At 36.2% G+C, this 16,450-nt stretch overlaps 1 protein-coding gene across 9 annotated transcripts in view; it reads left to right on the top strand.

Moving 5' to 3' along the window:
• The window catches only part of LOC106059838 (sonic hedgehog protein), a 246,213-nt gene that overhangs the window by 168,427 nt on the left and 61,336 nt on the right, over positions 1-16,450 (top strand). For all 9 annotated transcript variants that reach the window (XM_056003738.1, XM_056003732.1, XM_056003737.1 and 6 more), the window contains exon 3: positions 7,630-7,946. In XM_056003738.1, the coding sequence (XP_055859713.1) occupies positions 7,635-7,946 (312 nt within the window). In that variant the 5' untranslated portion in view covers positions 7,630-7,634. The remainder of the gene's footprint in view (positions 1-7,629; positions 7,947-16,450) is intronic.

Below are 16,450 nucleotides of genomic sequence, written 5' to 3' on the forward strand. Positions count from 1 at the left end.
GGGTCAGCAGTAGAGAGTTGGCCGGGCATTAAATAAGTAGAATCATGTTCGAATCCCGGAATAACTGGCGCATAAGCAAAAAAACTCCACAAAAAAAAAAGTCTTAGTCTGTTGGTAAAACAATTTAACTAATGAAAGTGTTAATCCTTTCATCTGACCTTTCTTTTCATTTTATTTAAATTTAAATCTAATATTAATAAAATTATTCCAAAAATGATACGCATAGTGTTTGCTAATTTTCATGATTTGATGGGATTTCCGAAGACATGGTAACCCCGGAGACTCTGTATACAAGAGACTGTATTCACCAGGGTTCATAAAATCCGCACCTTACGCGGCCTGCGTAAACACGCGGTGCGGACAATAGCCCGTATACCACCTCCTATCGCTTAGCTCCTGGGCGCAGTTTAAAAAAAAAAAAAAAAAAAACAGAAAAAAAAACTTAGAAATTTTTTCACGTCTTGTTTCTGACCGTTAGTGTTTACCTGTGGGTCGAGGATTTCCTGGGTCAACACGCCAGTGCTGAATGGACAAAATGTTGGAAAAACTGACCTCCCTTTCTTTTCCTTTTGAAAATCCACCAGTCCATTTGTTTTCAGTGTTCAAATTTGTTTTAAAAAACTTCCTAATTGTTGAGATCTTATACCACAAGAAATATGGACATGAAAGTATCACCAATAAGAGAACATTTAGTAGATCTAGACTTTGTGGCCTTTTAGATGGTTGTTTTTGCAAAGACGTAAGCGATTTTGGACAATACAAAAATGTTATATATTAACATTAACTCATTCAAATTTTAGTGGGTTTTCCTACTTATCCAAATCGCTCTATTGTTGTATTGTTGCTAATTTCGGTCAATATATTGGCTCTTATACTAAAAGTTATACATATAAATAATAATAATAATTATATAGATAGATAGATAGATAGATAGATAGATAGATAGATAGATAGATAGATAGATAGATAGATAGATAGATAGATAGATATTCTTACATTGCGATGGGGACCTATGCTGTCGATGAAAGAAAACAAATCAGAGACATTTTCATTGAGACGGATGACTCGAACCCAAACATTCACGTGGCCGAGTCGCTACTCAGTGTAATCGTGTACACCAACATATTGACACATCATTCCCACACATACCCACGTACACACAGACACATTGACACACACATAAGAGTGTCCTCGGCTCGTAGGGAAAGTCTCCTTCCGCCCTTCCTGACCCCCCCCCCCTCCCACCTTATTTTATTTTTTGCATGCCACTTTTGCCAAATACTAGCTCTATCTTTATCTTTGTCAATGGTAAGGTGAAAGTCACACAGAACCTAAAGGAACTAACGTAGCGGGTCCAGCTTCAAGTGTTAATAACGTGAATACATTCCTCCGTTACCAAGAAAAGTACCCAAAGCCAAGCTCCGCCCATTTGGTACTAGAAGAAAAGTCAAACTCTAAATACTTAAAGATCTAATAAAGTGTTTCTGACAAGCTGACATGATATCCAATTTCGTTTGCCCAAGTAAAAAAAAAAATTAAACAGATGAAGCAACAGTCCGAAGTCTAGTATTTATTTATAATAATATATAATTAATAAACTTTGATTTGTACGTATCCAGATTTTCCCCAGAAATGTAGATTATTATGTTTTATCCCAAACCTCCTGCAGGAAATAGCATCGGGCGTTTTCGAACTCGGGACCACCATTATGACAGTCTGAAGCGCAACACACGGCCTTGCTGCCACTGTAATGTAATTAGACATTGCTAAGGGGCAGTATCCCTATTACAAACTGTATCGGCACCTGACGTTCTTTTGAACACATCAGCAGCGTGGGGAGGGGGGGGGGGAGAGAACTGCTGTGTACGGAAACATCGTTCTGACCAAAGCTAAAGGCCAGGTTTTCATCTTATTTCTATGATATGATCCATATTTGCCTCTTTGACTGAAGAACGTCCTAGACACTGAAGTAATAGACCAAACTAATAAGCAATATTGCAAGATCACTTTAAGTTCACCACGCAGTGGGAGAATAGAAAAAGAAAAAGGTCCTAAAATGGGAACTTTTATTCAAAGTCTAAATTACATTTACACTTTTATATTAATTTCCTTGACTAATTAAATGAAATTCCGGTAAACTTATAAAATGTTGATCTTTATGGAATACAAATTCTGGTAAACATTTGGAAATTTGTCGTAGACTAAATAAAAGTCATTTTGCCGAATCACAAAATAAATGTATCTACAAACTGATGGTCGCCTTCTCTCATTACTGATGTAAACAGGTTTACCAATCACTGGGACACTGATATACATCTTTGTATGTGCGAACATTCTAGAACTAGCAATGGTTTTGTTTTTATGTTCAATGTAGGCCTAAATAATATGTAGGTCACAGCTGGGAATTACTACTTCGGACCTTTATCTTCGGACTAGAAGACAAGCCTTATTATAATATAATAATAATGTTGTAGTTATAGGTTTGACAAATTGCATACTGAAGAGTTTTACTGGACGAAGTTGTTTAAAATTACAGTTTGCACATCTTTATTTATATTTATAATTTTATCATTTATTCCTGGCACAAACAACAAAAAGCTCATATATTGTGAGAAAATATATATAGAGAGAATTTACCATTTTATCCATGTTTGTCCTAAAGTCAAATAGAAAAGTTGCTATCGATGAAACCAGACAATTTAAATTAGTCAGTTATTGAAAACATCAATTTTTACAGATCAAAATAAGAGAATATAACTAAACTGTTATATCAACTGGATCGCCATAAGAGTTTCCATCCTCTGTCCTTCAAGGAGGGGTACAACTAAGGGCGACCTCCATTTCTCCAATTCCCCACAATGTTTACTTTCAATATTTACACTTGGCAAGTGTAGTACCGCAGGCTAAAGCATTAAATGTAGAGAATCTATAGACAAAAGTTTGAAAACTAATACACAAAACACTAAAACACTGCTTACAATTGCACAAAAATAATCTCGCAATAAAATAAAAATACAAGTGTAACACATTTCTTATTCCAGATACTGGGACAAACTCATATGTTGCTTGCTGCTATCCAGGAAATGCTATCAACTATTATACGTTTTAATGTACGACTATATTTGCACACAGATTGATCGAAATAATCATAGAAGAACTTTTGTCATTTAAAAGACACTGTAAAAATAAATACATATTAAACAACGAAAATATAACCAACCATTTGAAATTACGTTGTAATTTACTTTTATGCCATTTTTAGTAAGTTGTAAAATCGTGCCTGAATTATTAGCCAGACTCAGCCCAAGTTTATGACCGCGTAATAGTCTTTTTAATAAGACCTCTGTCTAAAATGATTTATATGTACAAATAAAGAAGTCTATTTAATTTGGTTAATCTATAAGATATTTGTGCTTGTTTAAAAAAAAAAGAAAGAAGAATAATACGGAGTAAATTCTGCATATCACTTGCTACGGAGATTTCTTTATATCAAGAATTTCCACTATGTTTTCCTATTTGCGTTTATGGATGTTTCTGTGTGTTGTCATGAAGTTACAGCATCAATTATCGCTTCAGCACAGCATGGGCTTTTGTTTTTCTTTGTTATCTTGGTTTTATCTGTCACATGAAAATGGGTTTTTGGTCGTAATTTTTTTTAAAGTAAACAGTTGGAACAGAAATAGGACAAAAAACGAAACAAATTTTTTCGATGTTAGAAAATATAATTAATAGCGACTAGAATTAATCTCTTAGTTCTAGACACGTACCTTTCGATATTGTCAATAAAAATAGTAATTAGTGTGGTTGTTATTTCATGGACTGTTGGACCAAATGGTAAAGGTAAGCTGTACGATTCATCTAATCTTGCGCAGAGGCGGCTTTAGAAGGTGGCGAACAGGGGGCGACTGCCGAAAGCTCCGCGATTAGGAAAAAAACCGAGAAATAGAGATGTGTTTGTCAACTTATCATATTGCTTCACATTCTTATGTACCAAACAAATCTGATTTAGACTGCAATATAGTGTGGTGGATTTCTAAGGAAGCATCTTGCCCATCTGCTTGGCATCTGCTTCCCTAATTATGGATCCATGTTTTCCTGGGTCGTCCCCTCTTCCTCTTTTCTTGGGGGTTTCAGGTTAAGGCTTGCCTTATTATGTTGGAAGTAGGCTTTCGAAGGCTGTGACCTATCCATCTCTAGCGTCTCTTAAGGATATCTACTACAATGGGCTGCTGCTTTGTTCTTTGCCACAGTTCCTCATTCAAGATCTTGTCTGGCCAGCGGATCATAAAAATCTTCCTCAGGCAGGTATTGATGAATACCTGGATTTTTTTCTCGGTGACGATGGTGGCTCTCCGGGTCTCTGTTCCATAAAGTAGTATTGGCAATGCTGTTAAAGAGTCTGATATTGGTGGTGGTGCTTATTTCCTTGGATCCCCAGGTGTTCTTCAGCAGATGGAAGGCTGCTCGAGCTATACCAATTTGGGTTCTGACATCTGCATTTGTTCCTACATGGTTGTCTAGGATATTGCTGAGATAGGTGAAGCTTTCCACCTCTTCCAACGCCTCACCTTGGACTGTAATGTGTGTATTGTTGGATGACTTTATCTCGAACACCTTGGACTGTAATGTGTGTATTGTTGGATGCCTTTATCTTGAACACCTTGCTCTTCTCTGTGTTTATGGTAAGACCCTCTCTAGCTGAAATGTCCGCAACGACGCTTATCTTTTCCTGCATCTGCTGCTGTGTGTGAGAAAGAAGAGCCATGTCACCAGGAAACAGTTCACCTAAACAAAATATCTAGAGAGCTATATTTTTTTTTATTAGAGTTTGGTCCCAACTTCTATTAAGGGCGCCTGTATTTTACTTTAGCATTTAGCAATGACATGTTCACATATCTGAGGAATGCATGCTACACAGCCAGGTTTAATGCCGGGCTGGAATTTTTGAGAATTTTATATTTTTTTAAAGCATATTAATTTATTTGAAATCTGGAAATAGCTTCTTTTTTTTTTCATGTCTAAAGCATTACATTGCCAGAAGACACCAGAGAAACAAAGAAATTGTTAAGGTTCTCTCACACTGTAATCTAGTCAGTGAATTGGTTCCAACTAGAGACACTTGAACGAGCTCTATATGGAGTTACATTAAACACAAACACAACAGTACTTTTTTTTTTTTTTTTTTTCTAAAAGGAAACCTCAGAATTTGCGCTATTCAGTTTTAGCTCCTTGGGCCTTATGCCTCTTTTATGGGCCATCTTGCCTCTTTTGCGGGCTTTTTTTTTTTTTTTTTTTTTTTTTAAATATGTTTTTATTTGTAAGTTATCATAATTCACAAGTATTAAATCATAAACAATTGAAAAGTGATTAACCTAAAAATATAGTAACAGAAATAGAAATATAATTTGAAGTGGCTTCAATGGAAATAACAAAATCTTACATGTGCATGTATTTAGATGTTTGAATGTGTGTTCTAATTATGGTTAATGGACACATTATTTTTTTCAAATGCTGCAATTTCTTTGCTTAAATTATGTGTACACACATTCCCATTGCAACTATCTTATCCCTACTGCACTATTAATATATTAACGTTACAGTTAAAGTCGTGGTGGTCAGGTTGTGGAGAAAACGCTTAGATTGTCGTGCTGGATACGAAAGAGTATTTCACTGTTAATATAAGTTGTGCAAATAGTTGAACACCATTATGTGAAAATTAAGAACATTCTTAAAAATAAGAGTTAAAAAAAAAAATTCAGCAGTTTAAAAAACTATATTTTTTTTGTATCTCAAAATGAAAACAGATATACTTGTCTCCCCTAGTATTATCTTGAGTAATAACATACATTGTAATGTTGATGTAAGTACATTCATCTGATAATAGGCATGAATGAGGATCAAATGAACAAGCTTATTGCGCTTTTATTGTATATGATTAGGCATCGTTGTGAACAATTAATCTGCTGTACCACCAATAAGTTTACTGTCTTCTTTTGAAATACCACCAATAGGTTTACTTTTTTCCTTTAAAATACCACCAATAGGTTTACTTTTTTCCTTTAAAATACCACCAATAGGTTTACTGTCTTCTTTTGAAATACCACCAATAGGTTTACTTTTTTCCTTTAAAATACCACCAATAGGTTTACTTTTTTCCTTTAAAATACCACCAATAGGTTTACTTTTTTCCTTTAAAATACCACCAATAGGTTTACTGTCTTCTTTTGAAACACCACCAATAAGTTTACTGTCTTCTTTTGAAATATCACCAATAGGTTTACTTTTTTCCTTTAAAATACCACCAATAGGTTTACTGTCTTCTTTTGAAACACCACCAATAAGTTTACTGTCTTCTTTTGAAATACCACCAATAGGTTTACTTTTTTCCTTTAAAATACCACCAATAGGTTTACTGTCTTCTTTTGAAACACCATCAATAGGTTTACTGTCTTCCTTTGAAATACCACCAATAGGTTTACTGTCTTCTTTTGAAACACCATCAATAGGTTTACTGTCTTCTTTTGAAACACCATCAATAGGTTTACTGTCTTCCTTTGAAACACCATCAATAGGTTTACTGTCTTTCTCTTCTGTATCATCAATATTGCAGCCTGGTCAAACAATAGTTACATAGACGTAAGGCATTCAATTAGTCCCAAGCACGAGCCCTGTCATCGCTTTTAGTCCTGCCAGAGTTCTGGACTGGATCGAAGTCATCCTCATTTCAATGGGAACATCCAAAGCTTGAACTGAACACAAACAATGTTTTCTTTTTTCATCTGTTGTATTACTAGAATGTTTTTCATTTCCTCTAATTTGATTACCCTAGATTTTAAGTTTTAATCTACTCAGCCTTCATGGTCCCACTTGGGGAAAGTGATCCTTTAGAACAACGGCAGAATCTTTCACGTTGAGCCAAATGTGATCAATTCAAAGAAGTTCATTCATGGTGTCATTTGGGGTCAGAGGCTGTACATTTAAAAACACCAGAGGCTGTACACTGAAAAACACCAGAGGCTGCATTATTTTCAGTCTCTGTCCTCCTCTGTATATGTTCACCATCTGTAATTCAGGACCGCTCCTAATGCGTGGTCCTAGTCTCTTCCTTTTTCACTTAGAAAGGCCCTAAAGAAATATTTTGCTCTGACATATAATATCTGAACGGCCCGAAGGGGGTTCTATATTTCGGATAGCTTAAGTCTAAATATGGCACTTAGCTTATACACTTTTAATGTATTGTAGTAGCGGATGACATAAAGGTCTTCTGCCCTCCAGTAGATCTTCTTTGAGCTCTGGAAGTAGTCACTTTGACACCTGAGGAAATTCTCCAAGCCAGCCAACACACTTGCTGCAATGACCAGTACCATTGTTCTGGTATCCTGCTCAACGCTAAACTTCTTTAAAGGTGGTCTTCTCTAGCCTCTCTTTACAGGATGCTTAAAAGACGGTCTAAGAGATTATGGAGCTAAGATCGCCTTACACATCTATCATGACCTCAGACTTGGTGATCATCCTTCCGGGGAATTTCTCTTTGACATAGCTTACTGACGTCTTACTAACCTTTCTCTGTTATTTCTAACAAGAATTTTTGTTTTAACTTTTAATTGTTCTCATCCATTTCCTCCCTAGACACAATGCGTATCACAGACGGAGGGCGCCCCATCGTGACGTCACTACTCCTGCTCCTTCTGCTTCTGTATGCTCCAGGAGAAGGCTGCGGCCCGGGGAGGGGCTCCGGAAGGCGCCGAAGACCCCGCAAGCTCACACCTTTAGTCTTCAAACAGCACGTACCGAACGTGAGCGAGAATACACTTGGCGCCAGCGGGCTGACGGACGGTCGGATCAAGCGAGGTGACGCCAGGTTCAAATCCTTAGTTCGCAACAATAACCCGGATATACTTTTTAAAGATGAAGAGGGCAACGGAGTGGATAGAATCATGTCACAGGTAAGTGAACCTCTCAGGGCTCTAGCACAGGAAACAGATGACACTCTTACTTCCCTTTTGGTTTCTAGAAGAATTAAAGCAAAACAAAGAAAGAAATAGAGAGATTGAGAGAAAGATAGAGATATAAAGAGAGAGAGAGAGATAGAGATATAAAGAGAGAGAGATAGAGATATAAAGGGACAAAGATACATATTAAAAGAGAAAGATAGAGATTTAAAGAGAGAAAGAGAGATGGAGATATAAAGAGAGAGAGAGAGATAGAGATATAAAGAGAGAGATAGAGATATAAAGGGACAAAGATACATATTAAAAGAGAAAGATAGAGATTTAAAGAGAGAAAGAGAGATGGAGATATAAAGAGAGATAGAGATATAAAGAAAGAAAGAGAGATGGATATATAAAGAGAGAGATATAAAGAGAGATAGAGATATAAAGAGACATAGAGATATAAAGAGAGAAAGATAGAGATATAAAGAGAGAAAGATAGAGAGAAAGAAATCAATGAGAGACATACGGATGACCTGGTACGGGGGGGGGGGGGTGTTATGGAGTTTGTGTGTGTGTGTGTTTCTATGGTGACGATGCAAGAGGTTAGCATTTGGTTGTGAGTGATGCACCATAGATGGCATTGTCGTCATTTCGTCTTAGCTAAGACACACTACTCCAGAACGTGAGGCGTGAGTTAGATTTTGTTTTGTATTACTCAAGTCTAGTACAATTAGAAAGAACGAAAGAGGCAGACATCTGGGAAATTGTTTTCTAAACGTGTGATAATGTATTGGAGGGGAAAATGAGTACCTAAGAGAAACACATTTGAAAAAACACACACACACCTTAGTCCTATTACTGAATCCCTGACTAAACTAACAATGAGTCGTTACATGTTACTTTCGGCATCTGTAATACTGTTAGATTGACGCTGAAAAGTAAGCATAAAGACCACAATTACAACCGCCAGAATTTCGTCTAGGAAACTATAAGGATTAATTGAGTCTTGGTCTCCAATACAGTCCAAATAGAATCTAAAAGATTCGTAAGGGGTGGTCAAAGTTATTGTACTCTATTCAATGACCATCTCCCATGAAATCTAAGCACCTATTGTTACTTCGGTCTCCCATGGGGTATTAAACTGACGCAACACGGCTGGCCGAGGATATAGATAAAGAGAAATTAACAATAAGCTGGTGGAGTCCAGAGAATTTAGCATCGTGGAAAAGAAAAAGCTTCAATGAAACTGGGAAGGGGCTCCCCACATATCTTTGTGGTCTGCGAGAATAAATCTTGAATAAATGTTTTCTTAAGGACTTAGCAGCTTAGTGAAATCAAATCACTGGGACTACTGGTCAGATTAGGGTAACATTATTTTTTTCTACAGCGAGTCTCGCGTTTACGAAAGAATAAACAACAGTATTAGACATTTAGTTGAAACTACAGTTTGTGTTCTATATTTGCTAATAGAAAAGAAAGAAACATTAGAACATGTTGAGTTTCATTTTAAAATTTCATTTTATTTTGTTCCATGACATTCTCCCATTGTGAGGATGTGCGGTTAAGTGGCATAAACCTGCCTATCATGAAGGATTGAGTTAGAATCTCGACTCGATTTGAATTGTTTTGGTTAAGCCCCAAATGACAGCATGAGAACCTTCTCTCAGCTACCCCCTCCCTACACTAGTTCACAAAAGAGATTGGACCATAGCGAAATGAGCTTGCTAGAGCATGTAGGGCGCGCTAGACAACATTATTTTTTTTAATTCTCACACTTTAAAGACATTTTTTTTTCAACTGTTTTGAATTTAACTCTTGTATTTCATTTGTTAAAGGTATTTATTTATCTACCCTGCCACCATTTATACACCGGAAAATAATCATTCATATATTGCTCCTTTTCTCCTATAAAATAGTGACACTGGCCACGCATATTGCTTATTGTAAATAATTCTTGTTATTCTGACACTCTGCTTTCAATTACTAGAAAAAGCTATTCGACCTACTTTCATTAAATATCCATAATTCAACGTCTGAAAAGAACAGATGATAATGTTGCTGTTTATATTGCATTGGCTCGCAGATTGTCAAATTAGCCCTTTTTTTGGCATACTCTCTTAAAACATGCCTAATTAACAGTAGATGCCAACTGAAGTTGAACACTAAAGGGGAAGATACAGCGAAGCTTCGTTAATCTATCTAGCAGTTTATTTGTTTGCCGCCAATGTTGTTGTTTGTCCATGGCTTCTCATACTTCACCATTAACGGAAGATTTGAAGTTTTCTCAAGCCTGTACACCCATTAATCAAGTGTGGAAGTTTAGATTTGTTTCCCTTTCTGAAGTTTGGAATAAGTAGTGAATTGAACAGTTATCCTGCCTGAAGTTTACACCCAAGCGTCGCCTCTTCCTCCCCCCTCTCTTCATGTATATCTTATCAGCGTCCCCACATCGAGGGTTAGGCTACTAAGAAGGAGGGAGGGGGGGGGAAGAGGAGGGTGTTCATTGGAACAACACGCTAATCTCTCTTAGAGCCTCTGTGTATAAGAGAAATGGGCTTGCAAGAAGTTGTAATGACCTCGTCACTATACCGTCTAATCCCAGATCAGCAGAACTAGAAGTCAACGTGGGCAAGAGAGCAGGGATTAATACAGATTAATAATCATATAACCTGCCCCTCCCCCTCTTTAGAAAAAAAAAAGCTTATTAATTTGTATTTATGAAGGGTTAGTTAAATCAGAATAATAAATGTAATGGTGCAGTTGAAGGTATGGTTCTTGCTTGCATAGTAGTCTTGATGTAAGGTACGTGATGGTAGAGTGATTTAGCACTTAGCAAGCAACTTTGAAAGATTTTGGGTTGGAGGCTTGGAATGGCAGGTCTGAAGTGATGTCTCTGTATCATTTAAACTCTAGTTGACTACTTTTACCTTGGTGAACAGTCGTTGTGCTGGCTACAGAACACCCTGGTGAAATAACAAGAACACACACGAAGAAGACGTTTGGATGCCCAAGGCGTTACTTAATTTAATGCCAGACTCATAAGCCTCCAATGTCTAGATTCCATTTTGTTGTTAATTGTTTAAAAACTTAAAAGTTTGTCATCTTTAAACATTTATTTACTGCATTGAAGAATCAACAAAATAAATTGTGATGTGTGCAACGACATTTTAATATCTCACTACGCCCTGTTCCTCCCCCTCCCCCTGCCTTTTTTTTTAAAAACCATTCCTTCAATTCCGTCACGAAATAGAATCTAGAAGTGAAACAGTTGGTAGCCACTGAGTCAGTTTGACAACATTTAACAAGGTAAATGACGAAGAATAATCACTGTTGCCAACTATATTGTCTATAAATATAAACTACTTAGTGCTTCAAATGAAAAAGTTCAGAAATGAGATTTTACAGAGCTGAAGAATTCAAAATGAATACCGGTATTATTAGTTTCTTAGAATACTTTGAGTTTCAAGACTTTTGTATTCTGTACACCAGATATACACACACAAGTCTAAATATTTATAGACTCACTTCTGTAAATACAAATCTCTAATACTCAAAGTTCAGTTCTTTGTTTTTGTAGTCAATGGAGTCAATCCTGAAATGAAATCCGTGCTTTATTAAATTTGTACCAAAAAAAAAAATAAATCCTCTTTTTTAATTTGCCCCGAACATTGCCTCTACTACCAGACACTTGCCAGTTTGAGTGAACCCCCTGATGTCAAAGTCAATAGTGGAATCAATAGTCAGCCTCTGATGTTTGTTTGTTTTTTCTTTTTATTTGGCATTTTTAGCTTTAAAAAAAAAATTCGACTTACTTTATCTTTTGAGATAAGGACATTCAATTGTTGAAAACATTTTTTTTTTCAAAAGATCAACTCTGTGGTTACATTATTACGTCTGCTTGTAACAAATCATGTACGCGTACCAACATTGAGTTGTTTGTCTTGCAGACATGTACTAGTTTACATTCTTGTCTTCAAGACATTTGATAGTTTACATGCTTCTCCTTCGTGTTGCTAGAATCATGCTCTTCAGAACCTTTTCTGTGCGTGTGTGTGTGTGTATCTGTGTGCGTGTGTGTATATATGTGTGTGTGTGTAAATACGAGTGTAGATATCATTCGGCGTGAATGAGGGAGGCATGTATGTGTGTTTTTCGTGGGTAAAAATGTTGCGTCTAAGGAGAAACTATGGTGAAACAATTTTGGAGTACTTTTCAATGTAACATTTGTTCGTATCTTAGTTATAAAGCTATGTCTTTATTGCAGTTCAGTGTATCTTTGAAGTTCTGGGGAGTCTGTTATTTTGAAATGCATTGTGACCTGTGTACCACGGTGCTGCTGTTTCTGTCTTCTCTTTATCTTCATCCAAGTTAGTTTATTCACGTTTCATTACATACGTTTTATACATACAAGCACATAGACCACATGCAGTGCTGAATTGACCTATAGGCCACATGCAGTGCTGAATTGACCTATAGGCCACATGCAGTGCTGAATTGACCTATAGGCAACATACGTTATAGGGCCCCCAGCCCCCCAAATATTGTTTTGAAAGGAAAACAAAGGAATGAATTGCTTTATGTTGATTAAAATGTGCCCCAGGTATCATCATCATCATCAAACTTCATTTGAGTGAGGGCTTGAGAGGCTCAAATCTTCTCTTGCAAAAGCCCTGGACAGAAACCATGCTGTTTTGCGTGGTGCATAAATGTTACCATACAGATAGAGAATTTTAGGTTTCTCAGACCTGTCGAAATGGAGATCAACAAGTCTGGGGCAGTCAAAAAAACTATGAGACACGGTTTCCTCTTCTTCCCGCAGTGTGGGCACCGTGAGTCGAAAATTGGCCATAGCGGTGAGAAATATGAGCCAACAAGGACAGTGGCCTGTCCTGCACTGTACTAAAATAACTTGCTCAGGCCTGGACAGCCTCCACCACGGGGAAGTGCGGTCAGGTCGCCTCATGCGTTCTCAGACTCAACGGGCTTTTTGGGACTTGTCTCAGCACTCAAACCACTTTTCAATTTTATCAAACTGCTTAAGGCCTTGTCAAGTCTAAATCCGGCCCTGGTCACAAGCATGGACCACTACCATGGACCACTACCATAGACCACAAGCATGGATCACTACCAGTACCATAGACCACTACCATGGACCACTACCATAGACCACAAGCATGGCTGACCTTACAGTTGAGGCGGTCGAGCTGCCAACCTGACCCCAAACCTAATTAACATTTCGTGTTTACGATAGCAATACTTTACCACCCTACACTGCTTTCAGAGACTATTAAAGGTTTTTCTTGTATTAACCTAATAATAATTCCATAGCTTGTCGTAATTTTGGTACCAATTAACCGCTTAATGAAACTTTACACTTAGCTTATAAGACTTAGATTCTATCGTTCATTACATAGATCTCTCCACAAAGATCGGTCACAAGCAACTTCCACAGCTTCCTCTCAGCGTGTGTCCATGGATTTTAGGTCTTCTAAAAAGGTGCGATTCCATGTTGAAAATACTTCAATGTTAAACGATGTAATTACTGAAATAATAATGTCAATAATTTTACAACTATTTTAAGGTATACTTCAATTTGAGCGCGTAGCAGAGAAACCGTACACAAAATGTATTAAGGGGAATAACTCCTTATGTACAGCCACTTCTCTCACTAAACTGCACTCATTCTCCTTGTTCGAGATATCAAACAAAATAATTAGTTACAAATAATGAATTAAATAATCGGTTATTTTTTATTGATTCATCTTTTGTTAGATACAATAAATAATTGCGAAAAGTGTCAACTTGATCCGAGAAATATTGAGTACAAAATGTGTACCAGATAGACAGAGTGAATTGATATACACGCTGTTCGAACGTCTCATTTGAGAATCCTTGTAGATGTATTTCCTAGTGGTGGAGTGGTTATGAAAACACATTCCGCTACATTCTAAAATGTAAAGCTGTTTACCAAACGAAAGTAAACAGAATGGATTCGATTTTGTTCCTAAGTTCGGGAAGAGACTAAACGATAAAGAGAAGATTATAAGCTAATCACATGACATCCTGAGTTGTCTTGATCTTTAGAGTCAGGCCGAAACCAACTCTATTTCTAAAAGATGTTTGGAGACTTCTTTGAATGCTTTGTGCTCAAGCCTCACTTGAAAGATATCAACTTATTAAAAAAAGATATATGTCAGCTGACCTGGGGCTGGGGCAAATACAGCGCAGATTGATCAACAGCTCAACTTGAGTGTTGTCATAAATTTCTGTCTAATCATAGCTCTCTGTTTCAATCTTGATCTATTGATACGGCGCGAAGAGTTGATGTTTGTATATCAACGAGTTTGTTTGTTTGTACGCAGGAATGCTCTTTTTTTTTATTGGCGGTTGACAGATCTATACAGCAGGCGTGGTCTAGATCTATATTCTGAGAAAAATAAAAAGAAGTTTTTGGATGCCAAAAAAAAAAAAATAACTGATGTCGCGGTAGGAAACTCTAGATTTTTTAAACCGATTTTATTTTTTATTAAAACTACTTTTTATTCCTAATCGATTTTTAAAACAAACAAAAATTCAGTTAAATCTTGAATTTGTAAAAAAAAAAAAAAAAAAAAAAAAAAAATAATTCTAAATTCGCACAGGGTATAAAAGAAGGAAAAAATTATATTTCCGTTTTTTAAAAGTTCCATAAATGTATGAGCACACTCGGAATGTCTTCACAAACTTTATGAATCAGGGTACAATCCAAGACGAACAATATTTTTTTAACAATTATAAGCAGTTTTTAAATGGAATCACCCTGATGGCAAGGTCCATTTAATCAATTCACTCTCCCAGGGCTCCCTCTTCCCTAGTGCTAATAAAGCGGTAGGGAACGGGTAGCATTAATCAGCCGAAATCCAATTACTCATCAGTCTAACTCTAATTACTGATACCATTGTTGATTTGACATTATTTAATTGAATTAATTTTTGGTTTTATAATCTTTAATTCATGTTATATATATAAAAAAAGCATGCAGACTCGTATACTTCTAGACCAAAAGTCAAACGTTTTCTGATAACAAACAAAAATGTTATTGAAGTTTAATCATAACAGGGTAGAATTTACAAATGTGAAAGATGAACAATCGTCAGAACGTGGAAAAATAATTACGGAGATAAAGAGTTAAAATTCTCATGTACATACACAACTAGATTAGCACGTCATTGTCTACTAAGATGCGAACATAATGACATCTAAAATGATCCATAAGATACATGTTTCAAGTAACTTTGATTTAAAAAGCAAATTCTCTATATGTAGTCTGGTCTTTGTCTCATCCTCCGTAAGTTCTCTTTTAGGAAACTGTTTCTTGTGGAAACCATGGACAGAATATGAATGTTCAAATGCCTTTGCATTGTTTCCTCTCAAAAATAAAATACATTTTGATGGGGATATAAATTTATGATCCAGGAATGGTATGTCACTCTTAAGTATTAGCTGTTTGGTCTCAAAGGTAAAAAAAAATTGAGAGTTTGGTACATAGATACCGAATTTGCAAGGACCGGAGTTGTTTGCTCTTGTTTAGAGATAAAGAATTATCGCTCTTTAGACTGTGTGTGTAGGAGTCGAGTCAAAGCAAATTCATAATTTACTAGTTTATATTTGGACATGTTCCCCCCGAAACCAAATAGATCCAGGACTCCTACCTGTAATAAATTACAGCAAACATCGCCAGATCTGTGTGATAAAATTGTGATAAAATTGTTTCCTTTCCAGAGATTCTCAAACGAATAATAATTATTTATTTGCATAAGAATTTTTTTTAAGTAACAGTTTTTTATTTATCTGCCTAATAATAGTTGGTTTGTATTTTTATAAGTAACAGTTTCTTTGTTAATAGCTAGTAATTTTTATATACTAATATAGAATTTCTTTGTTAATTATTACTAGCTTAAGAGTTTCTTCGTTAAAACTAGCTTCTTAAAGTTTCCTTGTTGTAACTAGTTTTGAACAGTTTCTTAGTTTCCTATCTGTAACTAGTTTGGAACAGTTTCTTAATTTCCTTGTTATAACTAGTTCCAAATAGTTTCTTAGTTTTCTTGTTGTAACTAGTTTCGAACAGTTTCTTAGTTTCCTTGTTGTAACTAGTTTCGAACAGTTTCTTAGTTTCCTTGTTGTAACTAGTTTCGAACAGTTTCTTAATTTCCTTGTAACTAGTTTCGAACAGTTTCTTTGCTAACTGCAAGTCGCCTATTCAACAGTGTTTTTGTTATTTGTTGTAGTCATTTCAATTTGTTTAACGTAAGGCTCACACGACAGTCAGTAGACAGATACGAGCGGCGAGAGCTGATTGTTGACATCTTTGTCCGCTTATTTGCTAATACATAGGCCTTATGTTTGAGCAAGCGCTGTTGTGGGACATTTCTTTTGATTCCTATGATTTAATATGAGTGAAGCATTCCCCGCGGTTACCCAGAAAGTTGCTTCTTGCCTATTCTGTCACTCCAGAGATCTAGTTCAGTGTCTCTTTT

Source organism: Biomphalaria glabrata, chromosome 11, assembly GCF_947242115.1.
Source record: "Biomphalaria glabrata chromosome 11, xgBioGlab47.1, whole genome shotgun sequence".
NCBI classification, from domain to species: Eukaryota; Metazoa; Mollusca; class Gastropoda; family Planorbidae; genus Biomphalaria; species Biomphalaria glabrata.